This window comes from Phyllostomus hastatus, unplaced genomic scaffold (assembly GCF_019186645.2).
Source record: "Phyllostomus hastatus isolate PE091 unplaced genomic scaffold, TTU_PhHast_1.1 phas_contig_283, whole genome shotgun sequence".
Classification (NCBI taxonomy): Eukaryota; Metazoa; Chordata; class Mammalia; order Chiroptera; family Phyllostomidae; genus Phyllostomus; species Phyllostomus hastatus.
Genome location: NW_025333833.1, coordinates 9,593,169 through 9,620,209, shown reverse-complemented (window position 1 = coordinate 9,620,209; position 27,041 = coordinate 9,593,169). Strand labels below are relative to the sequence as shown.

General features: G+C 40.5%; 1 protein-coding gene across 1 annotated transcript in view; it reads left to right on the top strand.

The window, feature by feature from the left end:
- The window catches only part of ACBD6 (acyl-CoA binding domain containing 6), a 130,376-nt gene that overhangs the window by 32,920 nt on the left and 70,415 nt on the right, over positions 1 to 27,041 (top strand). Inside the window, exons 4-5 of the mRNA XM_045838780.1 lie at positions 9,399 to 9,481; positions 24,938 to 25,043. Of these exons, the coding sequence (XP_045694736.1) occupies positions 9,399 to 9,481; positions 24,938 to 25,043 (189 nt within the window). The remainder of the gene's footprint in view (positions 1 to 9,398; positions 9,482 to 24,937; positions 25,044 to 27,041) is intronic.

The window sequence follows — 27,041 nt, the reverse complement described above, 5'->3', positions numbered from 1 at the left end:
TTTTTTTACAACTCTAGTTATTAGAAGCTTCTGTATTATCTATATCTATATTTCTATATAGATATTCTCTATAGATATCCAGTTATTAGAAGCTTCTTTCTATATATTCTTCTTTAACTGTTTTGTTGGTAATCTTATTGTTTTCTAATCTGTTCTAAGTTTTCTTTCTAGGGCCACATAGAATAAGTCTTAATTCTTCATCTACTTAAGAATCCTTCACTGTGTTAAACAGCTTTTAAGTGTCCTCTTCTTCAGGCAGGACGTGTCTGGTTTCCAGACTTGTTCTTGGCCCCACGGCCATCAGGTGCCACCACTGCCCAGTTGCTCGTGCAAACACGTTTCAGTTCTTCAGCTCCTCTCTTACACATGTGTGTGGCTTGTGGGAGTGAACAGGCTGTTTGAGACAGTGTGGCCAATGCAGAATAAAACTGCTCTCTCATTTGAATACTATAATTCTGATATACTTAAGATTTTGGGCAGCCACATTACAATGTTAATTCTTCTTTAGCTTTTAGAAAACTAAAACTTTCGAGTCTTTTTCACGTTCTGTTATGCAGTGTCTGTCCTGTACTAAGTTCAGTACTTTGTGTGTATTCATATTAAGTTCCATTTATTTAACTTATCACATTATTCCAACATTAAGATATTCTTTTGGATTATGATTGTATCACCTACTCTATGAACAATCTTTCATTGATCCTGTCCTCAGGAAATTTGACTAACACTCTTTTTTGTACCTTGAGTCAACAACTATAGATGAAAGCGATATATAGGACAGGGTCAGAAACTGACTTTGCCACTAGAAACTTAACTGAGTAACGTTGGTTTACTTGTGAATTTGCTATGACATTAATTAATATTCTCCTGAGTACTTAAAATGAAAATAGGAATTCATATGATAAATTTGATTTAATTGCTTGAATTTTGCTTACAGTCACCCCTTGAACAACACAGGGGTTAGGGGTTCTGACCCTTTGCACAGTTGAAAATCCACGAATAACTTATGACTCCCCAAAATCTTAACTTTCCATAGCCCGCTGTCGTCTAGAAGCCTTACTGATAACATAAACAGCTGATTAACACATGCAAGGGGTGACCCCCCAAAACCCCAGAATTATCTTCTGGGGGTGGTGTGCCCCTTGTAGTACAGGCTTCATCTGCTAGGTGAGTGTCCTAGGAACCCACCTGTATCAGTGTACTAGCTGGTGTTGTTGTGAGAGGCTGTGTTTTGCTTCAGCGAATTTTTGGGGAAAGACTTTTGAACACATTTACCTGTCTCATGATGGTGATTTACAAGCACACCTGCCCATACCGCACTTCAGTGGTCAGCAGTTTTTGACCAGAAAACAGCATGACCCCCATATCTCACTGTCCCTATTCACCCAGTTGTGCCTGAGCAATTTTTTTTTTTGTTTCCCTGGATGGAAAAAGGTCCTCAAAGGGAAATGTTTTGCCTATGTGGAAGAGGTGAAACAAAAAACAGCAGAAGCACTAAAAGGCATAAAAATTGATAGGTTCAAAAAGTATTTTGAGCAGTGGAAAAAAACATCTCTATAGGTGTATTGCATCAAGTGGAGAGTACTTTGAAGGTGACTAAAGATTAAAAATGTAAGAGTAAATACACAGTTTTTTATAAATAAATTCTGGGATTGGGGGGGGGCGTCCCTCCTTGTATTTTGTAGTTCTATGTATCAGTACTGTATTCTCGCAATAAAGTAAGCTCTAGAGAAAAGAAAATGTTAAGAAAAGCATACGAGGAAATAAATCCACCTTAGGTAGACCTGCGCAGCTCAAACGGTGTTCAGTGGTCAGCTGTGTATCAAACACACTCCTTTTGTCGGTGGGACTGTTTCTACCAAATTTTGAGCCTTTAGCCAAGAAATGTGATTTGCCCTAGGTCGGTGATAGGCTCCTCCATTCCCTACGCAAGCAGCTTATTTGTACGTCTGATCAGTGGAATGGAGGTCATGGGCCCACGTATCCTGCTGCGAGGGAGTCAGAGAAATGAGGTTTCGGAAGTTCTCTTTTGGGAAGTTGGGCTGCACAATATGGAAGGCTGTTAAAATGTTGAGATAGTGTTTCACAGACTTTGATAAGCCACCAGGAGACATAAACTAAACTGTCTTGCTCTATCATTCTCTAAACCTCTTTAATGAAATCATTCATTCTATTGAGATAGTTGGTTGAATAGAGGCAAATGTAATAGAAAAGGGTACAGAATGGAAATACACCTAGTTTAGAAATGTTAATCCATTCATTTGGGTATTCCCATTCGTGCATTTCATCAGAAATCATTCATGGTTATTGGAAGTCTGGGAAGATGGCAGTGGTTGTAGCATAGTTTTTTATCATTCCCAAATGCTTCCTTTACAGAATAACCAGGAGAGTGTAACCCAAAGCTCTTAGGCAGTATCTGTAACAAAACTAGTTGACCAAAGAAAACAGGGACAAACCATCAGCAGCTGCAAGATTTGTGTAGCTTCTGTGTTTCCAGAGGACAGGACATGAGAAAATCTGACCACCCTGAGAATGGCAGAATCCTACAGCTGCCAGTGGTGAGGTTTAGAGGGGTTGTGCACACTTCAGTTCACGTCTGGGTACAAGGGGTTCCTGGTAAGGTTCTCCAGATCTGCTTGAGCTATAGAGCTCCCAAGATTAACCAGCCAAAGCCTCACACAGTGACTTGGGGATTTAATCAAAACCAAGCACTGAAAGGATAATAAAGGCAAAAGGAAAAAGAAGAACCAGGTAAAAGTAGGAGTGAGGACCGGAGCCAAGCAATTTGAAAGTATCCCAGAGGCCAGATTTTTAAATACGTCATGAAAGCAACAGAAAAGAGAGGTATAGACCCTAAAATCTACCCTGATCCACATTTCTGTCTTAAAAATTCAAGAATATTAATATCATGTAAAGATGAGCAACAGGAAGGATTGTGGTTGAGGCCGTATACAAGGGTACTATAAATCAGGGTAGGCTAATATAATCATTGTTACTTTAGCTAACATTTATATAGTATCTACTTTGTGCTGAGCACTGTTCTACTTTATGTATATATATATTTAAAATACTTCAAGCTCTCATATGAGATAGCTACTATTCCTATTTTTACAAATGAGGAATTTGAAGCAGAGAGATTACTCAACATTGTACAGCTAGACCTATAAACAAATTAAGCAAAAATAAATAAATAATAATAAAACAGAAGCCAAAAAGGTAGCACATGGAAGCAAGAAACCCTGCTTTGCATATATTAGCTTGATAACATTTGGAATACTTATTTTTCAGCTGGAAAAGAAAGTTCCCCAAGGTTTTAAATCTTGACCCTGCAACTGATGTGGAATCTGAATCCAAGTGGTAAAGACCCAGCCAAAGACACATCCTTCCCCCTCTGAGTAAACGGGCATCTCGTCGTCTCAAATAATACAGTCTGAGGCAATGTCAGGATTGGCAAATTTTATCCTACTGGCTGCCAAACTGGAGTCTCTTTCTGTAACTGCTGACACAACATAAAAATAACTTAATGGATTTTGAGTAGAGAGAAATGAAATAAACTTCTTAAGCCTTTATGAGAAACATTTCATTGGAGTGGAAATCCAGAGGCTACAGTAGCCAAAGTTTACCCCTTCTTATAGATGAAGTGGATGGAGACGAAAACTAATGCATCTTTGGCAACTTTATTCTGAATTCAATCTGATAATGGCAGATATTTTTTGAAATATAATTTCTGCTTAAGATATAATCTCTTCTCCTCCATCCCCAGGAAAAAAAATGTCAGCAGCATCCTAACATGCTTTGTGCTTTTGCTTCAGAAAGAGGAATTAATCTCAGGAAGAAGAAATATATTTAGAATACACTGTAATCAAATTAGGGAGTCATATTTTTCCCTAAAGATTTTAATTACAACTGTATTATGCTTTATGTACACAGATATTCATCATATCTTTGTAAGAGGAAAAGTGAAAATAACCTAAATAGACAACTGTCAGATAATGGTTAAATAAATTATGGTGCATTGCTGCATGTTATGCTGGCTTTTAAATTAATGTTTGTGGGACTTTTGCTTCTGGGCATGGAGTAATAGAGATGAGATTTACCCTTTTGCCCAAAACAAGAAGAAAACTTGACACAACAGATGAAGTAATAATGTTCAGAAATGGCACTAAAAGTAGTAGAAAACTAGGAGACAAAGGAAGCAAAGGAGCACCATGATTGCCTCAGCTCCCTGCCTGGCATCAGGCTGCTGTGAAAGGAGGTGGGGGCAACAGAGCCTGGTGGTGTCACCGACCTGAGCTAGAAAATGCTGGGCCAGATGCCAGGGAGGATGTTCCTGCAGAGGGAGAGTGGTCTCAGTCCCTGGGACTGAGCACTGATCTGCGTGTGTGTGTGTGTGTGAGAGAGGAGACTGACAGGCCAGGAAGAGAAACACGAGAGAGCAGCAGGCCAGACGATTCTTGGAGCTGATGCAGGACTGAGAGTGTTTTGTCTCCTCCTCATCCGAGTGGAAAGAAAATATAATACATGGGGTGTTTGGTAGCAGCCTTGAAAGGGTGTCACCTCAGTAGAGAGGCTAAATCAAGCTGTACATTAAAGGCTGCTCTGCCTCTGCCTTAACAGAGTCTTATAGTGAGTCCTGAAAGGATCAGATTGATTCCGAGTAACAGAATTCATGCCAAAGCAAAGTCTAATGTAATGTAGAGGAACCCAACAAAATCAGCAAACCGGAGTGTAAAATTTACAATGTCTGGCTCACAGTAAGAGTCTTCTAAGCGTCCAAGGACAGCAGGAAAATATGACCCATAACCAAGACAAAAAAAGCTGTCAGTGGAAGCAGAAATAATAGAGATGAATAGAATAAATATATTCTATATATTCACAAAAGTAGAGGAAAGCGTGACCATAATGGAGAAATGGAAAACCCAAAAAGACCCAAATGGAACTTCTGTAAAGGAAGAAAATAATATTCGATGTGGAAAAATACACTGGGTAGGATTAACAGCACGTTAGACATTGCATTAGAAGAGATTAGTGAACTTGAATATGTAGCACATGAAACTAATAAAAATCAAGCACAGAGCATAAAAAGACTGACTGAAAAGTGAACAGAGCCCCATTGAGCTGTGGGAAAATATCAAGCAGTGTAGTCTATTGGAGTTCCAGAAAGAAGAGAAAAAGCATGTGAGAGAAAACAATAAATAAAAAAGTAATAAATGGTAACTGAAATTTTAAATATTTGACTAAAATTATAAATCAGAGTGTTTCATCATTGACATTAGGGACTCAATAATTCTTTGTTGTGGAGGCTGAACTGTGCATTGTTGGATCTTTAGCAGTAACTCCAGTCTCTCTTTACCAGATGCCAGTAGGACCGCCCATCTGTGACAAATGACCCCAGACATTGCCCGATATCCTTGGGGGAAAAGAGGGGACAACAATCTTCCCTAGTCGATAATCACTGCCATTGACACATAGATCCAAGAAGTTCAATGAACCCCAAGCAGAAGAAGCACCAAGACACATCATAATCAATTGGTGAAAACCAGTGAAAATCTTAAAAGCATCCAGATCCCCCCACCTCCCAAAATGATACAGAGGAACAAAGGTAAAGAGTACAGCAGACGACTTTTCTGGAGCCTGGAATCAGTAGGAGTAACGTCAAAAGGAAAAAAAAAACTATCAACTCATAATTCTGTACCATTTCAGATAACTCTCAAAAATGAAGATGAAATCTACTTAACATGATAATGGTCATTTTTGAGAAGGCCACAATTGACATTACATTCAATGGTGAGAGACCAAAAGCTTTTCCCTTAAGATCAGAAATAAGACAAGAATGCCTGATTTTACCACTGCTATTCAACATTGTACTTGTAATTCCAGCCAGAGCAATTAGACAAGTAAAAGAAGTAAATAGCACCCACATTGGAAAGGAAGAAATAAAACTAGCTCTGTTGACAGATAACATCATCTTCCATATAGAAAATCCAAAATATTGTCGAAAAAACTACTTGCATTAATAAATGAATTTAGCAAATTTGCAGGATACGAGAGCAATGTGCAAGCATCAGTTGTGTTTCTATACACCTGCAATGAGCACCCCAAAGTGGGAACTAAAAAAGAATTTCATTTACAATAACATCCTAAAGAATAAAATACCTAGAAATAATGTAAACCAATGAGGTGGAAGATTTTATACTGAAAACTATGAACTAAACCATTACTGAAACAAATTAAGGAAGACCTAAATAAGTGGAAAGATATCTCATGGTCACAGACTGTCAGATTTTACACTGTTAAGATGGTATACAGAGGAGTTCCGGCCAAGATGGAGGCATTGGTAGTCACACTGTGCCTCTTCATGCAACCAAAACTAAGGACAAGAATTTAGAAACAAAAAAACAACCAGAACTGAGAGAAATGAACAGAACGGAAGTCTGACTACCATTCATCCAGACCGGTAAGGAGGGGCGGAGTCAGAGGCCTATGGACAGGGGTCAAGGGGTCCCGGCAGGAAAAAGTGGTGGCTGGCAGACGCAGGCACGCAGGGCGTAGGTGGCAGTTGACGGACCCCAGAAACGCGGGGGCAGCTGACGGACCAGTGGCAGACCTTGGGCGCAGGAGGCAACAAGTAGACCCAGTGAGGTGCTCGAGGCAGCTGGCTGTCTGCAGCCACACATTCGTACAGACAAAGTGAAAGAGGGGAGCGACACAGACCGCGCAACCCAGGAACCCAGCGCCGGGAAACACAGCCTGAAGGCACCGATTGAAAACACCTGTGGGAGCTGAGGCCGGGAGATTCTCTCAGCCTCACGGGAGGCTCCTTGGAGAAACCCACAGAGTCCAAGAGAGTGCACAAGCCCACCCACCCAGCAGCCAGCACCAGAAGGGCCCAATTTGCTTGTGGGAAGTGGCAAAAAGGACTGAAGTCCTAGAGAGAGCAGAGCAGGTGCCATTGTTCCCTCTTGGACCCCGCCCCCACATACAACGTCACAACCCAGCAACTGAGGTGCCCCACACTGGTGAACGCCTAAGGCTCCACCCCTCATACGTAACAGGCACCACCAGACCAAAGGGAAAAAAAATTAAATACAAAAGATGGCTCAAACAGAATTAAAAGCCCCAGAGCCAGTTTTTTTAAGCAACCGATAGTCAACCTATCAGATGCACAGTTCAAAGCACTGGTGATCAGGATGCTCACAGAATTGGTTGACTTTGGTCATAAATTAGATGAACAAATGCAGGCTACGATAAGAGAAATGAAGGAGAATGCACAGGGAACCAATAGTAATGGAAAGAAAACTGGGTTTCAAGTCAATGGAAGGGACCAGAAGGAAGAAAGGAACAACCAAACAGAAAAGAATGAAGAAACAAGAATTCAAAAAAATGAGGAGAGGCTTAGGAACCTCCAGGACATCTTTAAACGTTCCAACATCCGAATTATAGGGGTACCAGAAGGGGAAGAGGAAAAATAACAAGTGGAAAAGCTATTTGAACAAATAATAAAGGAGAACTTCCCCAATCTGGCAAGGGAAATAGACTTCCAGGAAGTCCAGGAAGCTCAGAGAGTCCCAAAGAGGTTGGACCCAAGGAGGAACATGCTAAGGCACATCATAATTACATTAGCCAAGGTAAAAATGAAGGAGAGAATTTTAGAAGCAGCAAGAGAAAAGGGGACAGTTACCTACAAAGGAGTTCCCATCAGAATGTCAGCTGATTTCTCAAAAGAGACCTTGCAGGCAAGAAGGGGCTGGAAAGAAGTATTCCAAGTCATGAAAGGCAAGGACCTACATCCAAGATTGCTCTATCCAGCAAAGCGTTCCATTTAGAATGGAAGGGGAGATAAAGTGCTTCTCAGATAAGGCCAAGTTAAAGGAGTTCATTATCACTAAGCTCTTATTATATGAAATGTTAAAGGGACTTATCTAAGAAAAAGAAGATAAAAAATATGAACAGTAAAAAAAGACATCAAACTCACAGTTAGTAACAACCATACCTAAAACAAAAGCAAGCTAAGCAAACAACTAGAACAGGAACAAAATCATAGAAATGGAGATCACATGGAGTGTTAGCAACAGGGAAGTGGGAGGAGGAGAGAGGGGGAAAAGGTACAGAGAATAAGTAGCATAGAGGGTAGGTAGAAAATAGATAGGGGGAGGGCAAGAATAGTATGGGAAATGTAGAAGCTAAAGAACTTATGACACAGGTACATGAACTAAAGGGGGGGAATGTGGGTGGGAGGGGGTGGGCAGGGTGGAGGGGAGTGAAGGGGGAAAATGGGACAACTGTAATAGCATGATCAATAAAATATATTAAAAAAAGAAGGAAAAAAAGATGGTAGTACAAGCCAAAGTGACCTACAGACTCAATGCAGTTTCTCTCAAAACTATTTCTAAATGCCATTTCTGCAGGATTGAAAGAGCCAGTCCTCAGATTCAGATGGATGTGCAAAAGGACCCCAAATAGTCAAAACACTATTGAAAAAGGACAGAATTGGAGGATTCACACTTGCAATTCCAAAACTTACTACAAAGCTGCTGTAATTATAATGGCATGGTGCTGACATGAGGATGGACCAGTAGAGTAGAACTGAGTCTAAACATACACCCACACTTTTAAGGCCAGTTGATTTTCAGTAAGGCTGTCGAGACTGTCGATATTGCAGGACATGGAAGCTTTTGCAGAGGTTGCAGTTTAAGCTTTTCAGACAGGAGTAACATCCAGGTTCACTGCTTCCACTTTACATGTTTTGGAAGAATCTTACTTCTAAATTTAATCTTCATCTTGTGCTTTTTGAGAATATCGAGGGGCAGGGCCTGTTGAATGAATACTTGATTTTGGAAGGTGTTGCCATAAGTTTGTTCTTTTTCCTTTTATTTCAGCGCTCTTTTCCTCTCTCCCTTCTCCCTTCTCCTTCCTTCTGGCTACCTAAAAATATTTTCTTTATGATTGAATTTGAAGTTTTACTATTGTTTAGTTTCTTTCTTTGGGGGGAGCTTTAATTTTGTTAATGTAGATACGATTTTCCTGATCACCTTTTGTATCTGGTATTTATATGTCATATTTTGTTTTCATTGTTCCTCATGGACCAGCCGTATTTCCTACAGCGAACATAGCTAAGCTCTTATAATCAGCTAGGAGAGTGGCATTTAGGTAACTCCAGAAGCAGTTGTGGAATGACCTTGTGGAATGACCTTAGTTCGCTAGTGGGTACTTTTTCCACTGCTTTGATGACCTGAGAGTCCCCTTGCCTTTCTGGTACCATCTTGAACCTGTGACTAGTGCCTTGGAGAAATGGTGGACAGTCAGACTTTTAGTATTCCTTAGCGAAGTAGTATTTTGTAACTGATTTAAATACACACTGCTTTAATCCATGTGTCTTTTTTCTACTCCTCCCCTCACAGACACCAGAGAAGAAAGGAAAAGAAGCAAGTACTGGTTTTGGTGGACCAGTTGTTAGTTCTCTGTATCATGAAGAAATCATCAGGTAATTTTCTCTTCCAGTCATTGATAATAGGAATATCTGTGTATCTGTCTATCTCTATATACATCATGTATATGTATGTTTCTGTGTACGTATCTTCATATTTTTAATCCTGAAAACTTCCATTTGTAAAGAACTTTTTCTTAACCTGAAACTGATTTGGTGGTATCTCTAATAGGATAAGAAATGACAGGAAAGAATTTTTAAGGTGTATAATCTTTAAAACCAACAGTGTCTGACAGTACCAGATGGTAACCCTGCCTAGCATTTAAGCAGTTGATAGGGCAAAGTTTGGTGTCCCAGACAATCTGAAGCCGTGGATTTTTGCTGGTGTTACTTTTCCTCAAAATACCAGTTTTTTAATTATTTTAATTTTTATAGTTTATTGACTTGAACTACCAATTAAAATCACTTTGGAGTGTGAAATGGTTCATGAAGGAAAGTATTGTGGTGGTTCCTCAAAAAACTAAGCAGAGAATTACCGTGGGACCCAGCAGTTCTGGTTCCAGTTCCACGTGCCGCAGAATCGGAAGGAGAGTCTGAACGGCGCGTTTGTGCAGCCACGCTCCTAGCAGCACTGTTCTTAACAGCCGAGGGGTGGAAGCCGTCCGGGGTCCAGTGACAGGTGCCCAAACAAAATATAGCCTATGCAGTGGAATATTGGTCAGCCTCAAAAAGGACGGGAGTTCTGAAACATAGCGGGGACATGGATGAACCTTCAGGGCCTTATGCTGAGTGAAGATGCGCCAGTCGCAAAAAGATAAAAACTGTATGATTCCACTTACGTGCAGTATCAGGAGCAGTCAAGTTTACGGAAACAGAAAGTAGGAGGGCGGCTGTCCGGAGCTGGGGGAGGGGCGGTGGATGGGAGGTGTTACTTAGAGGGCCCAGAGTTTCGGTTCTGCAGGCGGGAGTGTCCCGGAGAGTGCGTGCACAGCAGTGCGAGCACACTGGCACCACGTCACTGCTCAGTGGTACACTTAGAAATGGTGACCGGGGTACGCTTTGTGTGGTTTTTACCACAACTTAAAAATTGTGGGTCATTTTGTATTGTTTAATAAAGGACTTAAATTTTGTAATGTGTGACATTTCTGGATAATCCTTTTCTTCCACCACTGTGTTTGTGTAAATCAGGAAGAGGTTTCTGTCCTGTTTTAAAGTCATGTGACATCTTCTAAGATTATTCCTTTATGAATAAAAATGAAATAGGAATCTCTGATGCTCTTACCCTTTTTGAGTTACCTGAACTTTACTTTTCTTACTCATTAACATGAGATAAGTGAACTCTAATTTTCAAGTGGACAATGGGGATTAGTTGAATTTGTTGAAGGGAAATAGTCTACCTTCATAGAGGGAAGAGGAAGCAGTACCAAAACTTTACCCTTCAGTCTTGCAGGAGATTTTGCTGACATTACCCACCACATAGAGAGGTGGGGAGAAGAGCTCCCAGGCAGCATTCTGGGAGGGAAGCTTTGATACCACTGTGAATCAAAAACTTTAAATGCTCATTGTTTCTAGTTAATGACCAGTCAGTTAATACTAGGGGTCCTCTGTTGAATCTAATTGCATAGCAACTGCACCATTTTTCCTTAGATTACATGTTTAATTTGGGCTGAGATGGGGAAAGGCTTTTGCAGAGTTGAGGGGAATAAAAATGCCCTCTGAGGCTGCCTCTGGCCTGGAGTGCTTGTGCCACCCTGGTCCCTGAGAACTGTGGGCAGCCCACATAGTCCTGCACAGTTTAAAAACCATTTTCAGAGATTAATCCCTCTCCCCCTTCACCCTTATCACATTCAGAGAGCATTTCAGGGTTCTTAACTTGCATATTTCATCTGTAGAGTCTTCCCCAAAACTGGTGTTTTAGAGCCCTAGCTCCACCAATCAAAGTTTACTAAATGTTCAAATCAAGTCATTTTTCCTACATGATAGAAGGGGGGTTAGCCATTCCTTCTCTGTTTTCCCGTAGTCCTTTGTTCACACTTTTGTTACAGCATTTATCATGTTATACCACAATAAGTTATAATTTTTTTTAAAACTCTGTCCTTCCACTAAACTTTTAGTTTTTGGAGTTCAAAGATCATGTTTTATCTCTATATCCTCACCATCTGAGCAAGTGCCCAGAAGTTAGCAGGTGCCTCGTGAAAGTGCCCAGGGCTTGGGAGGTATCCACGGCGCCTCCTGAAGGGCAGAGCCCTGTCTCGCTCCCTGACCGCGGCTCACACTGCGCCAGCCTGGTGGCCCCGCCACACAGCAGGGGCTGCTGGTGCGGTGTCCTGGCGACGTGCCCGTCCTCAGCTCTTTCCCTCAGCGCTTAAGAACATGCACAGGCTGTTTCACTTTCCTAGGTGAAGAAATCGAGATAGTTACTTGACTTTGCTTTTTAAAAATCACCATACATACTTTCTTTTGGGGGGGCAGTTTTTATTTTAGTTTTCAATGACAGTTGACATTTAATATTTTACATTAATTTCAGGTGTACAGCGTAGTGGTTAGACATTTATAAATTTAGAAACTGATCCCCCTAATAATTCTAGAACTCACCTGGCTCCACATATACTTACTACAGCATTATTGACTATATTCCCTATGCTGCATTTTTAAATCTAGTGTACATATATTTTCTTTTTTTATTGTTTCTCAATTAACAGTTGTCCCCATTTTTCCCCCATATTTCTCCCCTGCCATACTTACTAATAATATCAGTCACTTATCTATAAGTAATAATGATCCTTATTTTGTGTGCCAGTTTCTTTAGGAGCTCCCAGACTCCAGTATTTTTCAAAATGACATGCTGTATGCACTTTCTTTTGTACTCTCCGGTGACCTGACTGCTGTTCTCAGCTGAGCAGGAAGCAGGTCAGATGTACCCCAGTTGAGTGAGAGTAGATAACTGGATAATTGAAGTGTTCCTAAGACAGACTTAAACCGTATTGGAAGAGTTCACCTACCCGCTCGCTTATCCTCCATCCAATTTCTAAATTAGTGACTCTTAGTTCTAAATCAACTTAGACTTTGATCATAAGAAATAGTAACAAAATAACATCATATATATATATTTTTAAAGATTTTATTTATTTTATTTTTAGACAGAGGGGAAGGGAAGGAGAAAGAGAGGGAGAGAAACATCAGTGTGTGGTTGCCTCTCATACGCCCCCAACTCGGGACCTGGCCCACAACCCAGGCACGTGCCTGGACTGGAATCAAACCGGTGACCCTTTGGTTTGTAGGCCGGTGCTCAATCCCCTGAGCCACACCAGCCAAGGCAACATCATGTATTTTTATAGAGAGTTTAATTCAACTCAACATACACTTATTATGAATCTATGAGACAAAACATTGTGAATCTCTGTGCTTCTCAGCTTCTTCACCTTTTAATAGTGTATTCTCTGTTGACATCTACATGTATGTTTAATAACATTAGTTAATGGAGTGAGATACCAACCTTTGCTATGGGCAAAACTGGTTAGTCTTGGCCTTATTTCATTAAGTCATCTAAATACTATTTTTATGATTTGATTTAAGCCTCTGTATTCCAGAACACATTGTGAAGATACGAAACAGTGAGAAACATGAAGATGAGAGCCACTGGCAAGCCTTTTAACTGTCACAAACAGTAATCTTATTACTGCTGTAGCAGGACAGAAATTACAGCAACTACTAATTTTCTTATATAGGGAATTTGTTTTATAACCGAACACAATGCCAGCATAACAGACTAGATTCATGATAAAAATTATTCTATATTGAAATGTTGGGCTACTCCAGTGAAGGACCAGATGTAGTCCCTATTATTTTTTTTTTGTTTTTTAAGATTTTATTTATTTATTTTTAGAGAGGGGAAGGGAGGGAGAAGAACATCAGTGTGTGAGAGATACTTCTATTGGCTGCCTCTCGCACACCCCCACTGGGGGCGTGGCCTGCAGCTCAGGCATGTGTCCTGACTGGGAATCGAACTGGCAAGCTTTCAGTTCGCAGGTTGGCACTCAGTCCACTGAGCCACACCAGCCAGGGCCCTTTTGTTTCTTAAGTATAAGGATGTAGTCACAACGTTGAAAAAGGGCTATATGTTGACTTTATGTAGCCAAATATTGCTTGTATTTTGGTGAAATATAGTAGGTGGTGTTTTAGTTTTCCAAGAGAAAGTTCTGCTTTAACTGAAGTTAATTGCAGTTTCTTGGCAGAATTTTATGTTCAACCAAAGATGAAAGTAACAGCAGGTTTTAGAGTTTTAGAAACCAAATGGTAAACTTGAGTGAAAGGACAAGTTTTGGTCTGTAGAACCATTGTTTTTAAAAAGACGGTTAAAAATGAGTTCTATTTCAGATACTTCAATACATAAACCTGTAATTTTTTCACATTTTTGAAAGTCAGGAAAACCAGGATCGAATAAATCAGTTTTGCAAGGCCGAGGCCCCGTTGTCGTGGCAGCTTTCCTGACTGGTGTGCACCACAGGTGACAAGCTAAGGGCCCATTCAGTTTATCGTAAATGTTTTGAGCCATGGGCCACCGGGGCCAGTTCTGGGCTTGCTCCCTGCCTGTTTTGGTTCTGACCTGTACCCCACTCTGTCACAGAAAGTGACAGTATAGTCATAGATACAGGTCTCTGAGTTAGTCTTCCAGAGCCCTGACACCAGTTTCTCCTTCTGAAGCTAGTGCTGTAATAGAATGGAAGGGATATGACGTGAGGCTAATGAAGTACAAAAAATTATGGAGCCAAACTGCTGGCGTTCAAATGTTGGGTCCACCACTTCTTAGCTCTGTGACCTTGGACAGGTTACTTATCTATGAAATGGGGTAACTGCAGTACCTGTCTCGTGTGGTGCTTATGTGGATTATATGAACACATACACACAGGCATCCAGCGCAAAATAAGTTACGATGTCACTGTTGTCACTGTTCGCTTTCATAGTATTGCTACTGAGAGTCCCCACAGTCAAGACCCAGGACATAGGCTTATGCTGGGGGCTAAAATCACATGTCAGTCTGGTACTAGGACGTGGAACAGGTTGTTCGCTTTTACAGAAGAAATTGAAAAACGGGAGGAGAACCAATGCTATTGGGTCTGCATTTGAAACTGTAGAAGCAAGAGAGTAAGAAATCCTGTAACTCACAGACAGTTACTCTAGTCTTGAGATGAGTTGTGGTTCCTTCATACTGTAGACTGGCGGAAAAAGCTCTGGTTGGTAAGCCCCGGGCTTTGCCGAGAGTCAGTTTGCTCTCTACTGCATATGCTGACTTAACAAGAAAACACTTTGGGTGACTTGCATACATAGGTTTTATCTAGAAGTCGGCACATAAATTGGGAATTAGAGCAAGAATTAAAAGTACAACAGATGAAGCATGTGCAGAGCCATCTCACCCGCAGTCGGATTTGCTCTCCCCTGTTATGTTTTGTAGCTTGACGCTATGCAATCTATCAGAATTTTATTAATCCCACTTACACAGGCAGCCATCTGGACCTTCTCTAAGCAAGACCAGAGCATATACAGCTAAAATGATTGATGGGCTCTGGAATTGATTAGTTGTTCTGTGAGACAAATGAACTGTTTTGGCAGAAAATACCAGAGGTCACTGCTGTGGTCAGACACAAAAGCCTGTAGAATTTTAAAGAGATTCTTTCACCATTGACTTACAGAGTTAAAATTTTTAAACAATGATGGATTTTGAAAATATTTTAGAAATGTCTTTCCATTGGCCAATCTCTAGTTCTGATTATAAAAGGGAGGATATAAGTATTAAAAACTAGAATGAAATGTGATCATTTTATGCTTTAATTTTGTATTTTTGATGAAAATATGAGCTGGAATGAAGTAGTAAACAAATATTACACCCTGAAATTTTTCTGAAAAGAGTATGTTTGGAGACAAAGCTACAACAAATAATGTTTTACTGTCAGTGACTTATAAAATGGTATGAAATTCCATGTAGTTATTTATTCAGAGCTTCATTGTTAGATAGGAATCTGTTTTGGGGGGGTTATTTTTCTGTTTTTAATGAATCTATGTAAGGCTCTGACACTTCAATAGTATGTGTTTTTTAAAAATTGAGTATTTGGATTTTTATGCTTTCAGTGGGTTAAGTCATTCTGGAATTCCATGGTCTCATTAACACCACTGCCCTTAGCACCAAAAAGATTATCCTGCCTCCTTTCGTGTGTTTGGCTGGTAATAGTGAAATCCTTCCCTATTTCACTGTGTTGCCCACGATCAACATTGTGTTAACACTTTGGTGATAGGTGATAAATTGGATGACATATGTCTTGTTTCATTCTGGTTATCCTTGGAGGACTACACAAGTGTGGATGGGCAAGTGGGAAACTCCCCCCTGAGAATGTGACTGCTCGGAATGAACTTGAGTTATGGATTTATTCAGCCCGTGAAACCTCAGCTGGCATAAATAATTGAGAAAGCAAAGGTTTGTCTGCGGTGCATACCTCGGGGACTCACGGCTGCCTTCCTCCTCTCTACCTCCCTTTCTTATGAAAATGATCCCAGTTGCACTCCTAGATAATAACACACCAAGCAATTAAAAGCCATGGGTGGCTGGAGAGAGGAGAAAAGGTTTAGTTAATGAGCTTTTCCTCTTCCAGTGCCCAGGAGAGCCTCAGGAATGACAAGGCGATTAAAGCGAAGAGATAATTATAGATTATGTGAAAATGGGTCCCTTGAGACCGGTGGGTCTTGACATAAACAGTAACTGTTGCGAGAGCCTTTTGGCTCTCACAGTCACCCTTTTCTTACGCGCTTTCCTCGGCTCCCATGTCCTCGGTGCCATGATGCCCACCATGCATGTGGGCAGGTCCACCTGTCTGCAGGTCGGCAGCCCTTTCTGAGCAAGAGGGTCATGCGTCGGCTGAAGCCAGCCTGTCATCTCTTCCTCTCTCCTTCTTGCTTGTGTCTTTCCCCGCTTCTTCTTCTCTGCTTCGTTCTCTTCTCCGTCTAGCCTTTCTTCTGTCTTTCCTTTCTCTTTCTTGTATCCTTGTCTGTGTGTAGCACCTGTGAAATGCTAGGCACTTAGACTTGTTTACAAAGTTGTGTGTGTGCGTGCACACACATGCGTACAGATGGATAAACTTTCGGTTGTGCCGTTCCCGGGTGGGTCTCTGTGTAATACTGTCCTACTCCCATCCCCTAACATATCAGGGATTCTGTTTCTTCAAGTTCTGGAATAATCCACATTTGGCTACGTTTTGTTACTGCCACTATCGTGCCCTTTGCATTGCCATCGCTGCTCTTAAACAGCCGTCATCTCTTGGCCAGGACACACAGAACGGTTTGGGGACTGGATTTCCCACTTCCTGTGCCATCTCTTCCCGAGATTTATAACTCAGATCTCATCATATCACCCTTCTGCTTAAAGGCTCTTAATGATTTCCCATAGCACTTAGGGTAAAATTTAAAAACTTTTTAACATGTCTTACAGGGCCTCTGCCAGTTTCCCCCTCCATACCACCTCTTTGTTCACTCTGCTCTAACTGCATGGGCTTATTTTTATTTCCTTGAAAGTCAGATTAATATTCGTTAGATGAATTGACTGACCCCATATAAGGATGCATGAGAAATGACCCCAGCTTACAATATATGCTAAAATCCTATGGTAATGATGTCAGGTGACATTTATGGACCACTTATATGCTAGTAATTATACTACACTTGTTACACATTATTTCATGTGATCTTCAGAATGATCTTATGAGACGTAGGTATTATTAATATTCGTATCTTACAGCCGAGGAAACTGAGACTCAGAGAGGTGAGTCCACTTGCCGGAAGTCACATGGTCAGTAGCTGCTATGCTCTGCCACTCCCGAAGTGTCTGAGGAGTCACTGTAATCTCCAACTGATGAAATTCAACTTGGCAGTTTCTATTATATTAATAATAGTAAATATCTTCAGCTGATATATTTTAAATTAAATCTCATCCCACTTAGTGTTTTTAAAGCTGTGCTTTCCTGGTAAAATTAGAGACTGCAGTCTTTCATTTATCAATACACTGATGATGATGTTTTCTTTGGATTAATTGTTTTCATTGATTTCAGACTTACCTTAATGGTTGAGAATATAACTCAGCATTGCAGAGCCTGTTAGTCAGGGGATTCGATAGATTTTTCTCATGTGGCCACTGGTTTTGCAAGAATTGGTCAGAATTGAACTGTGTTTTTTCTTATAAGCATTGGAAGTATCAGAAATTTTCAACCAACTTTTAGAGTTAAGCATGTTTTAAGCACTGAAAATGCATTTTCAGTAACTAGTATCTTTATAAGTCATGGCTAAATAACTTTTCCAGTATAATAAGTTATTTACAAGAAGTATACATTGATTTTTTTTTTGGTCATTGCTTGCTTGAAAAAAAGTGAGAAAAATATGTTAATTGCATTAACAACATAAACAAGATAATAAAACTTTTTTTGAGGCTTTTAGAATTTTCTAGTCCTAAAACTAAGTATACTGCTTATTTATCACAGTCTGCAAATACTTATTACTTGGTGAAAGAAGTTCCCATTATCACACAGCAGGAGTTGCGGCGGGGGGCGGGCGGGGGGCGACTAACTGGTTATTTCCCATGACTGAAATCAATTGCAGATCTAGTAGCTTCTGAGTTTGAGGATTGTGATTCAGTATACAAGAGTGGGCAAAGGAGGTTTACAGTTGTGATACAAATACATAATACAGTAATAAATAATACTGTAAGAACATAAACTTCTTGCATGCTCACCACTGTAACCCTCCTTTTGCCCACCCCTGCATGTGAACTCCTTCAGTCTTTGTTCGCTTCCCCCCTTGGCACTGCCTGTTCTGGACCTACCCTACGACCTCACTGACTCTGAGCACCACGGGTTTGGGAGCACCATTGTTTAAATACCATTGGGGAGAACATCCCACTAATCAATGGTAAGATGCTGCACATTCCAAGATCTATCAGGGATGTTAAAATGCAGAGGAAATTGTATTTCAGAATCAATGGAATCTGGCAACTTAAGAACAATTTCTAAATGTCTATTTGTCATCTAGGATTTTAAGAATTATTTTAAGAATAACACAACAAATGACCATAAAACCCCACCTTTCTTAAGTGCCTGGATCTGAGTGCTCGGCTTCCTGAGCACAGTTGCTGCCCAAGTGTTCCTCCTCCAGGGCTTAGGCTCAGGGTATTTTGGAAAGGAGATGAGGTACTAGTGGCAAGACTTTACCTGGGGATCCTAGCGTAGACTCTCACTTACAGTCTTTGGTAAGATTGAGACTTGAAACTGTTTTACAAGGTGAAATTAACATCTAAAATTTGAATTAGATCTTAATTAAGAGCGGGGACTTTTCAGGTGCTAAACGTGAAAGCTGTGACAGCTGTGACAGCTGCGACTACTATTTAATCCCCAAGTCAGGAGTTGACTTCACCTAATTTGCTGCTCCCAGAGCAGCCTTACACCAGCTTCACTGGAAACCTTTGAGCAAGAACAGACTCTTTCAGGTGGAGGTGCAGCTGTCAGTGAAATTAAGTCTGCCTGGGTACATGGTTTATATTCATAAATGAAAACATGCTTTTTTAAAATGCAGAGAGGATCTTGATTTCTAGGTAGACATTTTATCCAACTTCTAAAATATTGATGGTTTAGTAATATCAAGTATTATGTAAAATGAAGATGATATATTTACATATCCATTCATAGCATATAAAGATTATATAAAAAAGAATCAACATTAGACTTTGGGCTCTTGTATTTGGCTCATTCAATAGGATATTAAAAATCATTGCCAAATGAGGTCAGTGAGATGACATCATTACTTCCTAACATTATTTTTGGACAAAGTAGTAATCCTTTACCTCCCAGATCCTCTACCTATTCACCAAATAAATTAGACACTTAAATTCCTGCGACGCCGTGACATGCACCGGCAGTGCCAGCGGGTTTCCCGGGACAGGGTGCCCGGAGAGACTGGCTCCCAAGGTGCCGCGCAAGGTGGCGGTCAGGTGGACGTCCCCACTCAGATCCAGTTCACTCCTCAGGCTCAGAGACTGGGGAGAGGACACACAGGTGAACAGGCCCTGAGAGGCAAAGGAGCAGTAATAACACTGGTCTGAAGCTGAGGTGGGACCAAAAAAGCCTCTTTGTTTACCCAAGGGGCTATTCCAGTGTAGTGAGCCAAGTGCCTGGGGACTCTGGGTGCCCTCGGTGTGAGCACTGAGGGACCAGAAAGGCAAATGACTCGTCAGGTGACCACTGGCGACCATGCAGATAGAGTGGGAGGGAAGGTTCTGGGGAGGCCTCGTGACCACGCCGTCTCCCTGCTGAGAAGCACCCGAGAGTGCCTTCTTCCTCAGGCTGTTTCTTTTGTCGGTGCTCAAAATGGGCCATGCTGACTTGTGTTCCCCTTAGTTGTCTGTCTTGTTTCTGTTTTTCTAGGTGCGTTGAGGGCAGTGTCTGGATCAAGTAGCTCTTCAAGTCTCCCTGGGCGACATTCCTGCCTCACCTCATTAGTAGCTTACTTAGTCTAAGAGGGCGATTTTCTTGCCCTTTTTTCCAGGCTTTGGAAGGTGAATGCCTGTTTTGTTCTCCAGCTGACTCGTAACTTGCACTTGCTCCTTCTGTTACAGGCAGTGAGTGTGCCCAGTTCTTTGTGATCTGTGTCCAGCTTGCCCTCTGACCTTCACACCCGACCACAGCCAGGTGCTTGCGGTTCCCCCGAACGCTTCTTTTTGGTGGAACTTCTCCTTTCCTTTCTTTTTTTCCCCGAAGCCTTCAGTTACCCGGCTGGTTGTCCGCTCATCCTTCAAAGCGAGGCCGTGATGTCAGCTCTTCCGTAGTGCGTTCTCTGGTCGTCCGTGGCCGATAGCCTGCTCCGTGCCAGGAGCCTCTACATCCTAGCATACTGGGTTAGAGCAGTGGTGTTCAAACCTTGCTGATGTAGTCCCTAAGAGAATTTTGGGAAACTATATTTCCCTTTTACATTTTTGAGATAACATCTAAGAAATTATTTAAAAGTTGAAATAATTTTCAAAGGTATAATTTCTGACATTTTGTAAACAATGAAAATTTAAAATAAGCATTATTCTTTTACATGTATCTGATGGAATCTGAATGCTGTAATGAGAATTAGTTTTGTAAAATACAAGAACATGCAACCATTGAAGGAAACTGGGAAAATGGCACATAAGGTCTATTATTTCTTACAACTGCATGTGAATCTTCAATGGTCTTGAAGTAAAGTTTAATTCAATAAAACTATGATCTTGACTTAAATGTACGTGAACAAGTTATTTAACAGTTAGAAATTGTATATCATCTTTTATTCTACTTCTCCCTCATAATTTTATTTCAAAGTAATATATTTTGTGTAATCTTACCATGCTACCATAATTTTCTGCAACACAAATATGTATGTAAGTTGGACTTTTTAAAAATTTAATTTTTTCTTACTCAACAGCTTTAAGCATTAAATTTTTTTCTCATTTGAGTTATTATTTTCATATAGTTGATCAACATACATGATAAATTTTGTTAAATAATTATTAAACATAGGTAAAATTTTATTGAAATTGTGTGTGGTGTGGGTTTTTTTAATAGTTTAACAGATAAATATTGTTTTTATTAGAATGAGACAGAGTTTAACTTCAAGCTGGCTCTTTGTTTTGTTTACTTCACCTCTTTATCCTCTAACCTTAGTTGTAGAAGGCTTCCCAGCCCCAAATTTTTACCCAAATTATCTCTTTATTTGGTACCTTGGAAGATTTTATATCTTAAGTCAGTACAAACTACAGTCCTATTGCCCCCAAAACTTTTCTAGTATATTAGTTAAACAGTATTTTTATGGAAAAGAGTAAGAGGTTTAATTAATAGTCATTTGCTAAATCTTAATCAGCTCTTTTGGCTTTATTTCCCAGAAGTAGACCATAGTACAGAGAGGTGTGTGCCTTTCTTTTACGAACTAGGCCTGGGGGCGGGGGAGCAGTTGAGCGGCGGGAATGTTGAGAAGGAGAGTGGTGATGAAATATTTACCACAGAAGCCTTTTCAGGTAGATCAGTTCAGGAGAGAGGGTGTTATATAGAAATGGAGCTGAAAATTGATTCACTGGACATTTTCCATACTTACATATCCCTTTAAAGGTCTTTGTATACCTCCAGAGCCCACAGGAGTGCACCCCTTAGTCTGAGGGATTAGGGACATATGTTTGTATTTGTGTAGATGTTGGCTTACTCTCCTTTGTGTTTTTATTTAAGAAATAACTTTCCATTGCCAATTTCCTGGAGTACTGTTGCTTGGTAAATAGATGAATTGAACTGAAATAGTTATTGAATGTACCTATTAAATAGTTAGATATCTGAGCTAGCCCCATAAATGTGGCTTTTAATTCTATGAGACGGATGAAGCAGTAAAATGGACTGTGGGTGGCCTGCCATGAACCCTCCCTGTTTGAACTAGTCTTGATAGGGAAGTGCGGTCTTTGCAGAAAGTGCTGCAGGTGGCGTATTCAGGAGCGGGCAAGGCTCCGTTCTGTCTGTGAGTGAGGAAAGGCACCATTCTTAGACCCCAGCCCTCTTTTCCATAAAGGTGTGCCTTTAGATTCCAAAAGACTTTCAAAGAAAGCCAGTGAGGGTTTTTTTTCCCCCTTCAGATCTATAAATATATTTTCTGTCAATTTCGGGAAATTTGGAGTAATCTGAAGAGAGACATTCTGTCTTTTGCTAGGGATACCGTGGGACATCCTTGAGGGCAGCATCACAAACATAACCTGTGCTCGTCCCTGAAGAGTGGGCATGATAACCTTCTCTCTCCCGTTCAGGAGAGGGAGAAAGGTGGCTGGGTACGAACTGTAAGAGAAAGGAAGGTACGCCGAGAACATGGGGAAGGGCCCTAACTTTTATTCAGGCTGCACTGCACTTGGCAGAGGTTGGAATCACTTGCACGTGCTTCACTGAAGTATGGATGTAGAGGGAAAGATTGCCTCTGGGAGGCTGTATTGACAGGGACATGTAGAGGGAAAAGAGAGAATTTGATTTGTCTATTGTACGTAATCTTGTTAGGAGGTAAGGAAGGAGATGTGGAAAGATGTTGTTCCAGATGTTTCTCCGTGTTGGCCACTAGGTGGTGACATTGTATTGACAGCTTGGTTGCTGGCAAGTAAGACTAGGAGTGTGGGTGGGTAACTGACAATAAGCCGAAGCGAATCACTTAATTTTTTTGTATTAGTTTCTCAACTCCGTATCACATTTGTGGGGATTTTATTGAATTTTTTGATATTTAATTTACATTGTATACCCTGAGGCATTTTATAAATACCTCTATGTGTTTGACATGTTTAACAATGATAAACTACAGATGATAAGCAGATATTCAGATGAAAAGTACCCCCTGCCTTCCAGAAAATCATGTACCAAATCAAAATATTTGATACATATAGGAAACACTGACAATATATTCAGCAAAATAAAAATCTAAATGTGTGTCCTACATTTACTTTTACTGTTCATGGCACAGGTATACACATGGCACACCTTCGGGGTTCAGGGAGGCGGACCTCTCCGAAGGTCCTCTCCTCTGTGAGTAACCCTTGCTTTTCACTGGGTTTGCGCAACTGACACCCCAGGACCCTCCGTCCCTCCCTTTCTGGCCCCACCATCGACTCGCCACCACGTTCACGTTCAGAACAGCGTGACTCATGTCGTGACTTAAAGTGACACGGTCCTTTCTCTCACCGCGGAAGTTGCTGCCTTGTGAATTAGAGGGCTCTCCGTTGCTGGACTGGAGGGAAACCGGTCCCTGTTATTACTCCAAGCTGGTATTCTGAGTACACATTTTCACAGAAACTGTTTTTTGTGGTAGTGAAATATAGCTGAAGTGGTACTGTTTGCAACCTTAATTTTAAAAATTAGACTTCTTTATTTCCTTTCAGAGTAAATAATCTAGAAAGACATTTTTTCTCTTCAAAATGGACATTTTCAAGAGACTATATATTCCTTTAAAACATGATAATTTTTTTCCTGGAGACAACCTCATTTTCTCCAGCTTGCAGCAGGCTGTTTCTCCTCTGTACTCTTTGGGGCCTTCTCAGAGATCCAGTTTTACCTTATGTTAATGATTTGTAGACAGTGTCATCCCAACTGTACTGTGCATGTATTGGATGCCGAGCTTCTTGTTTATCCTTGTCACCAACGGAATCTTGCCCAGTGCCGTGCATGTAGTCGGTGCTCAATTAATTGCATCAGATGCGTAAATGAAAACTTAAATGATTTAAGGCTAAAGTGGTGTGTTTTAAGTTAATTACCTCTGACTGAAAATAATTTTTGTAGGGAATAAAGTATTTAAATTGGCTTTTAAAGTAGAAGGACCCCTATGGCCTAGGGGCTTTAATTTCTGATGAATGGAAGCTGAGGCTTTGAAGTTGTAAAACAGTAATTATAATTTTAGGGACTCAAACTGCATTCTTTTAAGCCTAGAAAATGCAGTCCATGTATGGAACAGTTTCACTGCTAGTATTCCAAATTACTTATCCTTTGGAGAATCTCGCTGAAGCCCCCCAGACACACACACTTAGAAAATTGCACATGCATTTACACAGATGATTCTGTGTCCTGTGTTAGAGAACTTGGAGACCTCACGTGAAGAACTGCTTTAGTTCCTAGAATATATGGGAGTTGACTAGTCAAGATGCAGCTAGATGTAATAGAAAATGTGGTGTATACCAGATCAGTTGATCTGAGTGAGTTCTAGCTCTCACCTTCTACCTTTGGTAAATGTGACGCCGTTTGGTAGGCTCTGCAACCTGTCCTTGCCTGTTCTTTGACTGTGAACTTGTAGATAAGAGTAAATGAAGGTGGTGCATTGACGTACTTAGAATGGTGCTGGGTACATGGTATGCTTCTCAATTTTTGTTCCCAGGGTTTGTTTCTATTATTTCATGAAGGATTTCTGAATTTTGTGATGCTCTAATACCTTTCCCATAAGCAAATAACTTTTTACTTCTCTTTTCCTTAAGAACATTACCTTCTTGTATAAATACTTTAAACTTGGGTGGCTATCAACGTACTGTTCTGTGGTCCTGCGTGATAAGCAGAAAGCTATACTGTGATCTTTTGACACCCCTGTAGTCAATACGGACAGTCCAGTGCTTCCGACTGCAGTGCTGCGGGCGCAGGTTCCTGAGTCGGGGAGTACGTGTCTGTCAGCGGTGAAGTGCCGGGAGAGGAAGCGCTGAGATAATCTGCTCAAGATGTTGTGTTAGCGAGCTGGTGTAACTTGTTGAAGCGATGGAGCTTTTTCCCACAGTTGCAGTTGCGAAGAACTTGAGTCTTTTCAGGGGCTGGATGTATTTTGTCTTATGGAAAATCCATTATTGTTCATGTAAAACTCTTTATAGAAACAGACTACATTAATGTTTGTCAGCAGCAAACAGGTTGTTTAAAAATATGTAACTTTTATGGGTTACCTAGTAAGACACACACTTTTTATTTTTATTGTAACTAGGGAAGAAGACAAAAACATATTTGATTACTGCAGGGAAAACAACATCGACCATATATCCACAGTCATCAAATCGAAACACGTGGACGTGAATATGAAAGATGAAGAGGTATGAGAAACGTCTCCTATCATTATTTCTTGCGCTTTCTTGTTCTGCCCCAGTGCTGCTTTCCAGACGGCAGGCCCAGGAACTACCGCTCAGAGGACAGCGGCGTGAGGAGAGAACATCTGAATGAGGTGTCTTTCTGTCCGTGTGGTAGAAGTTACTAGGTGGTACTTGCACTCAAATGACTTGTATTTGCTCATGATAAAGGGAGTGAGTGTTAACATAAAGTGAGACCTACAGGTAATATAAAAATATTCAGAAATAGCTTTAGTGTCCTCTGTCATCATATCTTAAACGGTATATTGTCCATTGCTCAGTAAATAGATGTCTAGAAAACTGTCAGAATTTTGGTAAATCCAATCATTCAAATGTGGTTCATTATTTAAATATACTTTGTAAAATATATTACTTTATAAGTTTATAAAGTTTTGGGAATAAAACTGTTTACATATTTTGAGCTTAAATTGTCCGTAAGTTATAGTTGTTTAAAAAGGAGCAAACTTACTAGTTCACTTTTAATAATTTTTCTCAGTCTCTGATAATTCAGTGAAAGCTGACTGAAATGACCAAAGGTAGCAATTTTTGGGAAAAGGAAGGACATGGAATGATCATAGGTAATATGGAGAGTAGATAAATAATCAACTTACGTATTAACTGAGAGCTCTCTCTATAACACGGGGCAGGGCAAAAGTGGGTTTGCGATTGTAAGCGTGTGAAACAGAGTTCACCCTTGTGTCATTATTTAGTAGCTACTGTATCATTTCCCGTACAGACAACCGTAAACCTGCCTCCGCCCCACCCTGCGTGATCTCCCTTTCAGGCACCAGCTTTCCTGTAAGGGAAGTCAGTGCCATCTGGAAGTGAAAACGTAAGGCTCTGATTCTCCAGTAAAGGGGACCAGTAATGCTGTTTGTTCTTCCCTAAGTAGTGAAACAAACACAGCCAAGGAAGATGTAGCTAGAGGAAGTAGCTGCCGGACTGTGCAGCTATGAGACCAGGTTGTGATGATTCCTGCTAAGGGTCTTGTTCGCCTTTCAGGATCAGATCCCTTTTTTTTTTTTTTTTTTAAGTAAATCAGGCATGATTGCTTCCCTTGATTTTATTGTCACTTCTTATTTTTATGCTCATGAGTTAAGATTTTTTACAAAATTAATACATGTGGATAATTCAAAAAAATCAAATAGTGCTCTATGTCTTGTAACAAAAAAAGTACTCCCTTGCTGCATCCTTCTCATATTTGATTCTTTTCGTTGTTTCTTTTGCAATTTACCTACATAATTCTTAATAACATACTTATATCTCTTGATTTTCCAACTTTAGGCATTATTGATTTTCCTCTGTGATGTTAGGATTTGGCTGTTTTATTCATCTTTCCTTCTCCCCATCTCCCTCTCATCCCATCCTCCTACATAGTTATATCACAACTTTTAGTTTCAGTTTCTTTATTGAATCTGTTGAATCCATGTTTTTTATTATATAATTAATTACAATTTAATTAACAATGTAATATAATTATATTATTATGACTTCATAAATATTGTTTGTTGCTGAGTTATGGACTTACTATGTGTATTAGCTTTTGCTATAGCAATAAACAACCCCAAATTTCGGTGGCTAACAAAAACACATCTTTTTTGCTCGTATGTCAAAAGGGTTTGGGATTGCTAAAGGCCTTGCTGGTTCTGCTAGCCTTGTTTGGGATCAGTTTACCTTGATTTCATGCATCTTCTCATTCTCAGATCCAGTCTCTGTCATAGACACCGCCTGGGGCAGCAGCTAAAGGCACGCAGACCAGATCCCACAAGTACACTTAAAGATTTTGCTTGCATGTGGCACGTGCCACATCTACTCAGATTCTTTGGCCAAAACCAGGTGTGAGGCTGAGCCCCAGGCAGTACGGTGGGAAGTCTGCTCCACTACGGAGAAGCAAGGCAAGGGCGGGAAGGGAATGAATAATTATGTAGTTATGATGAATACTGTCTGCATACCACGGTACAGATT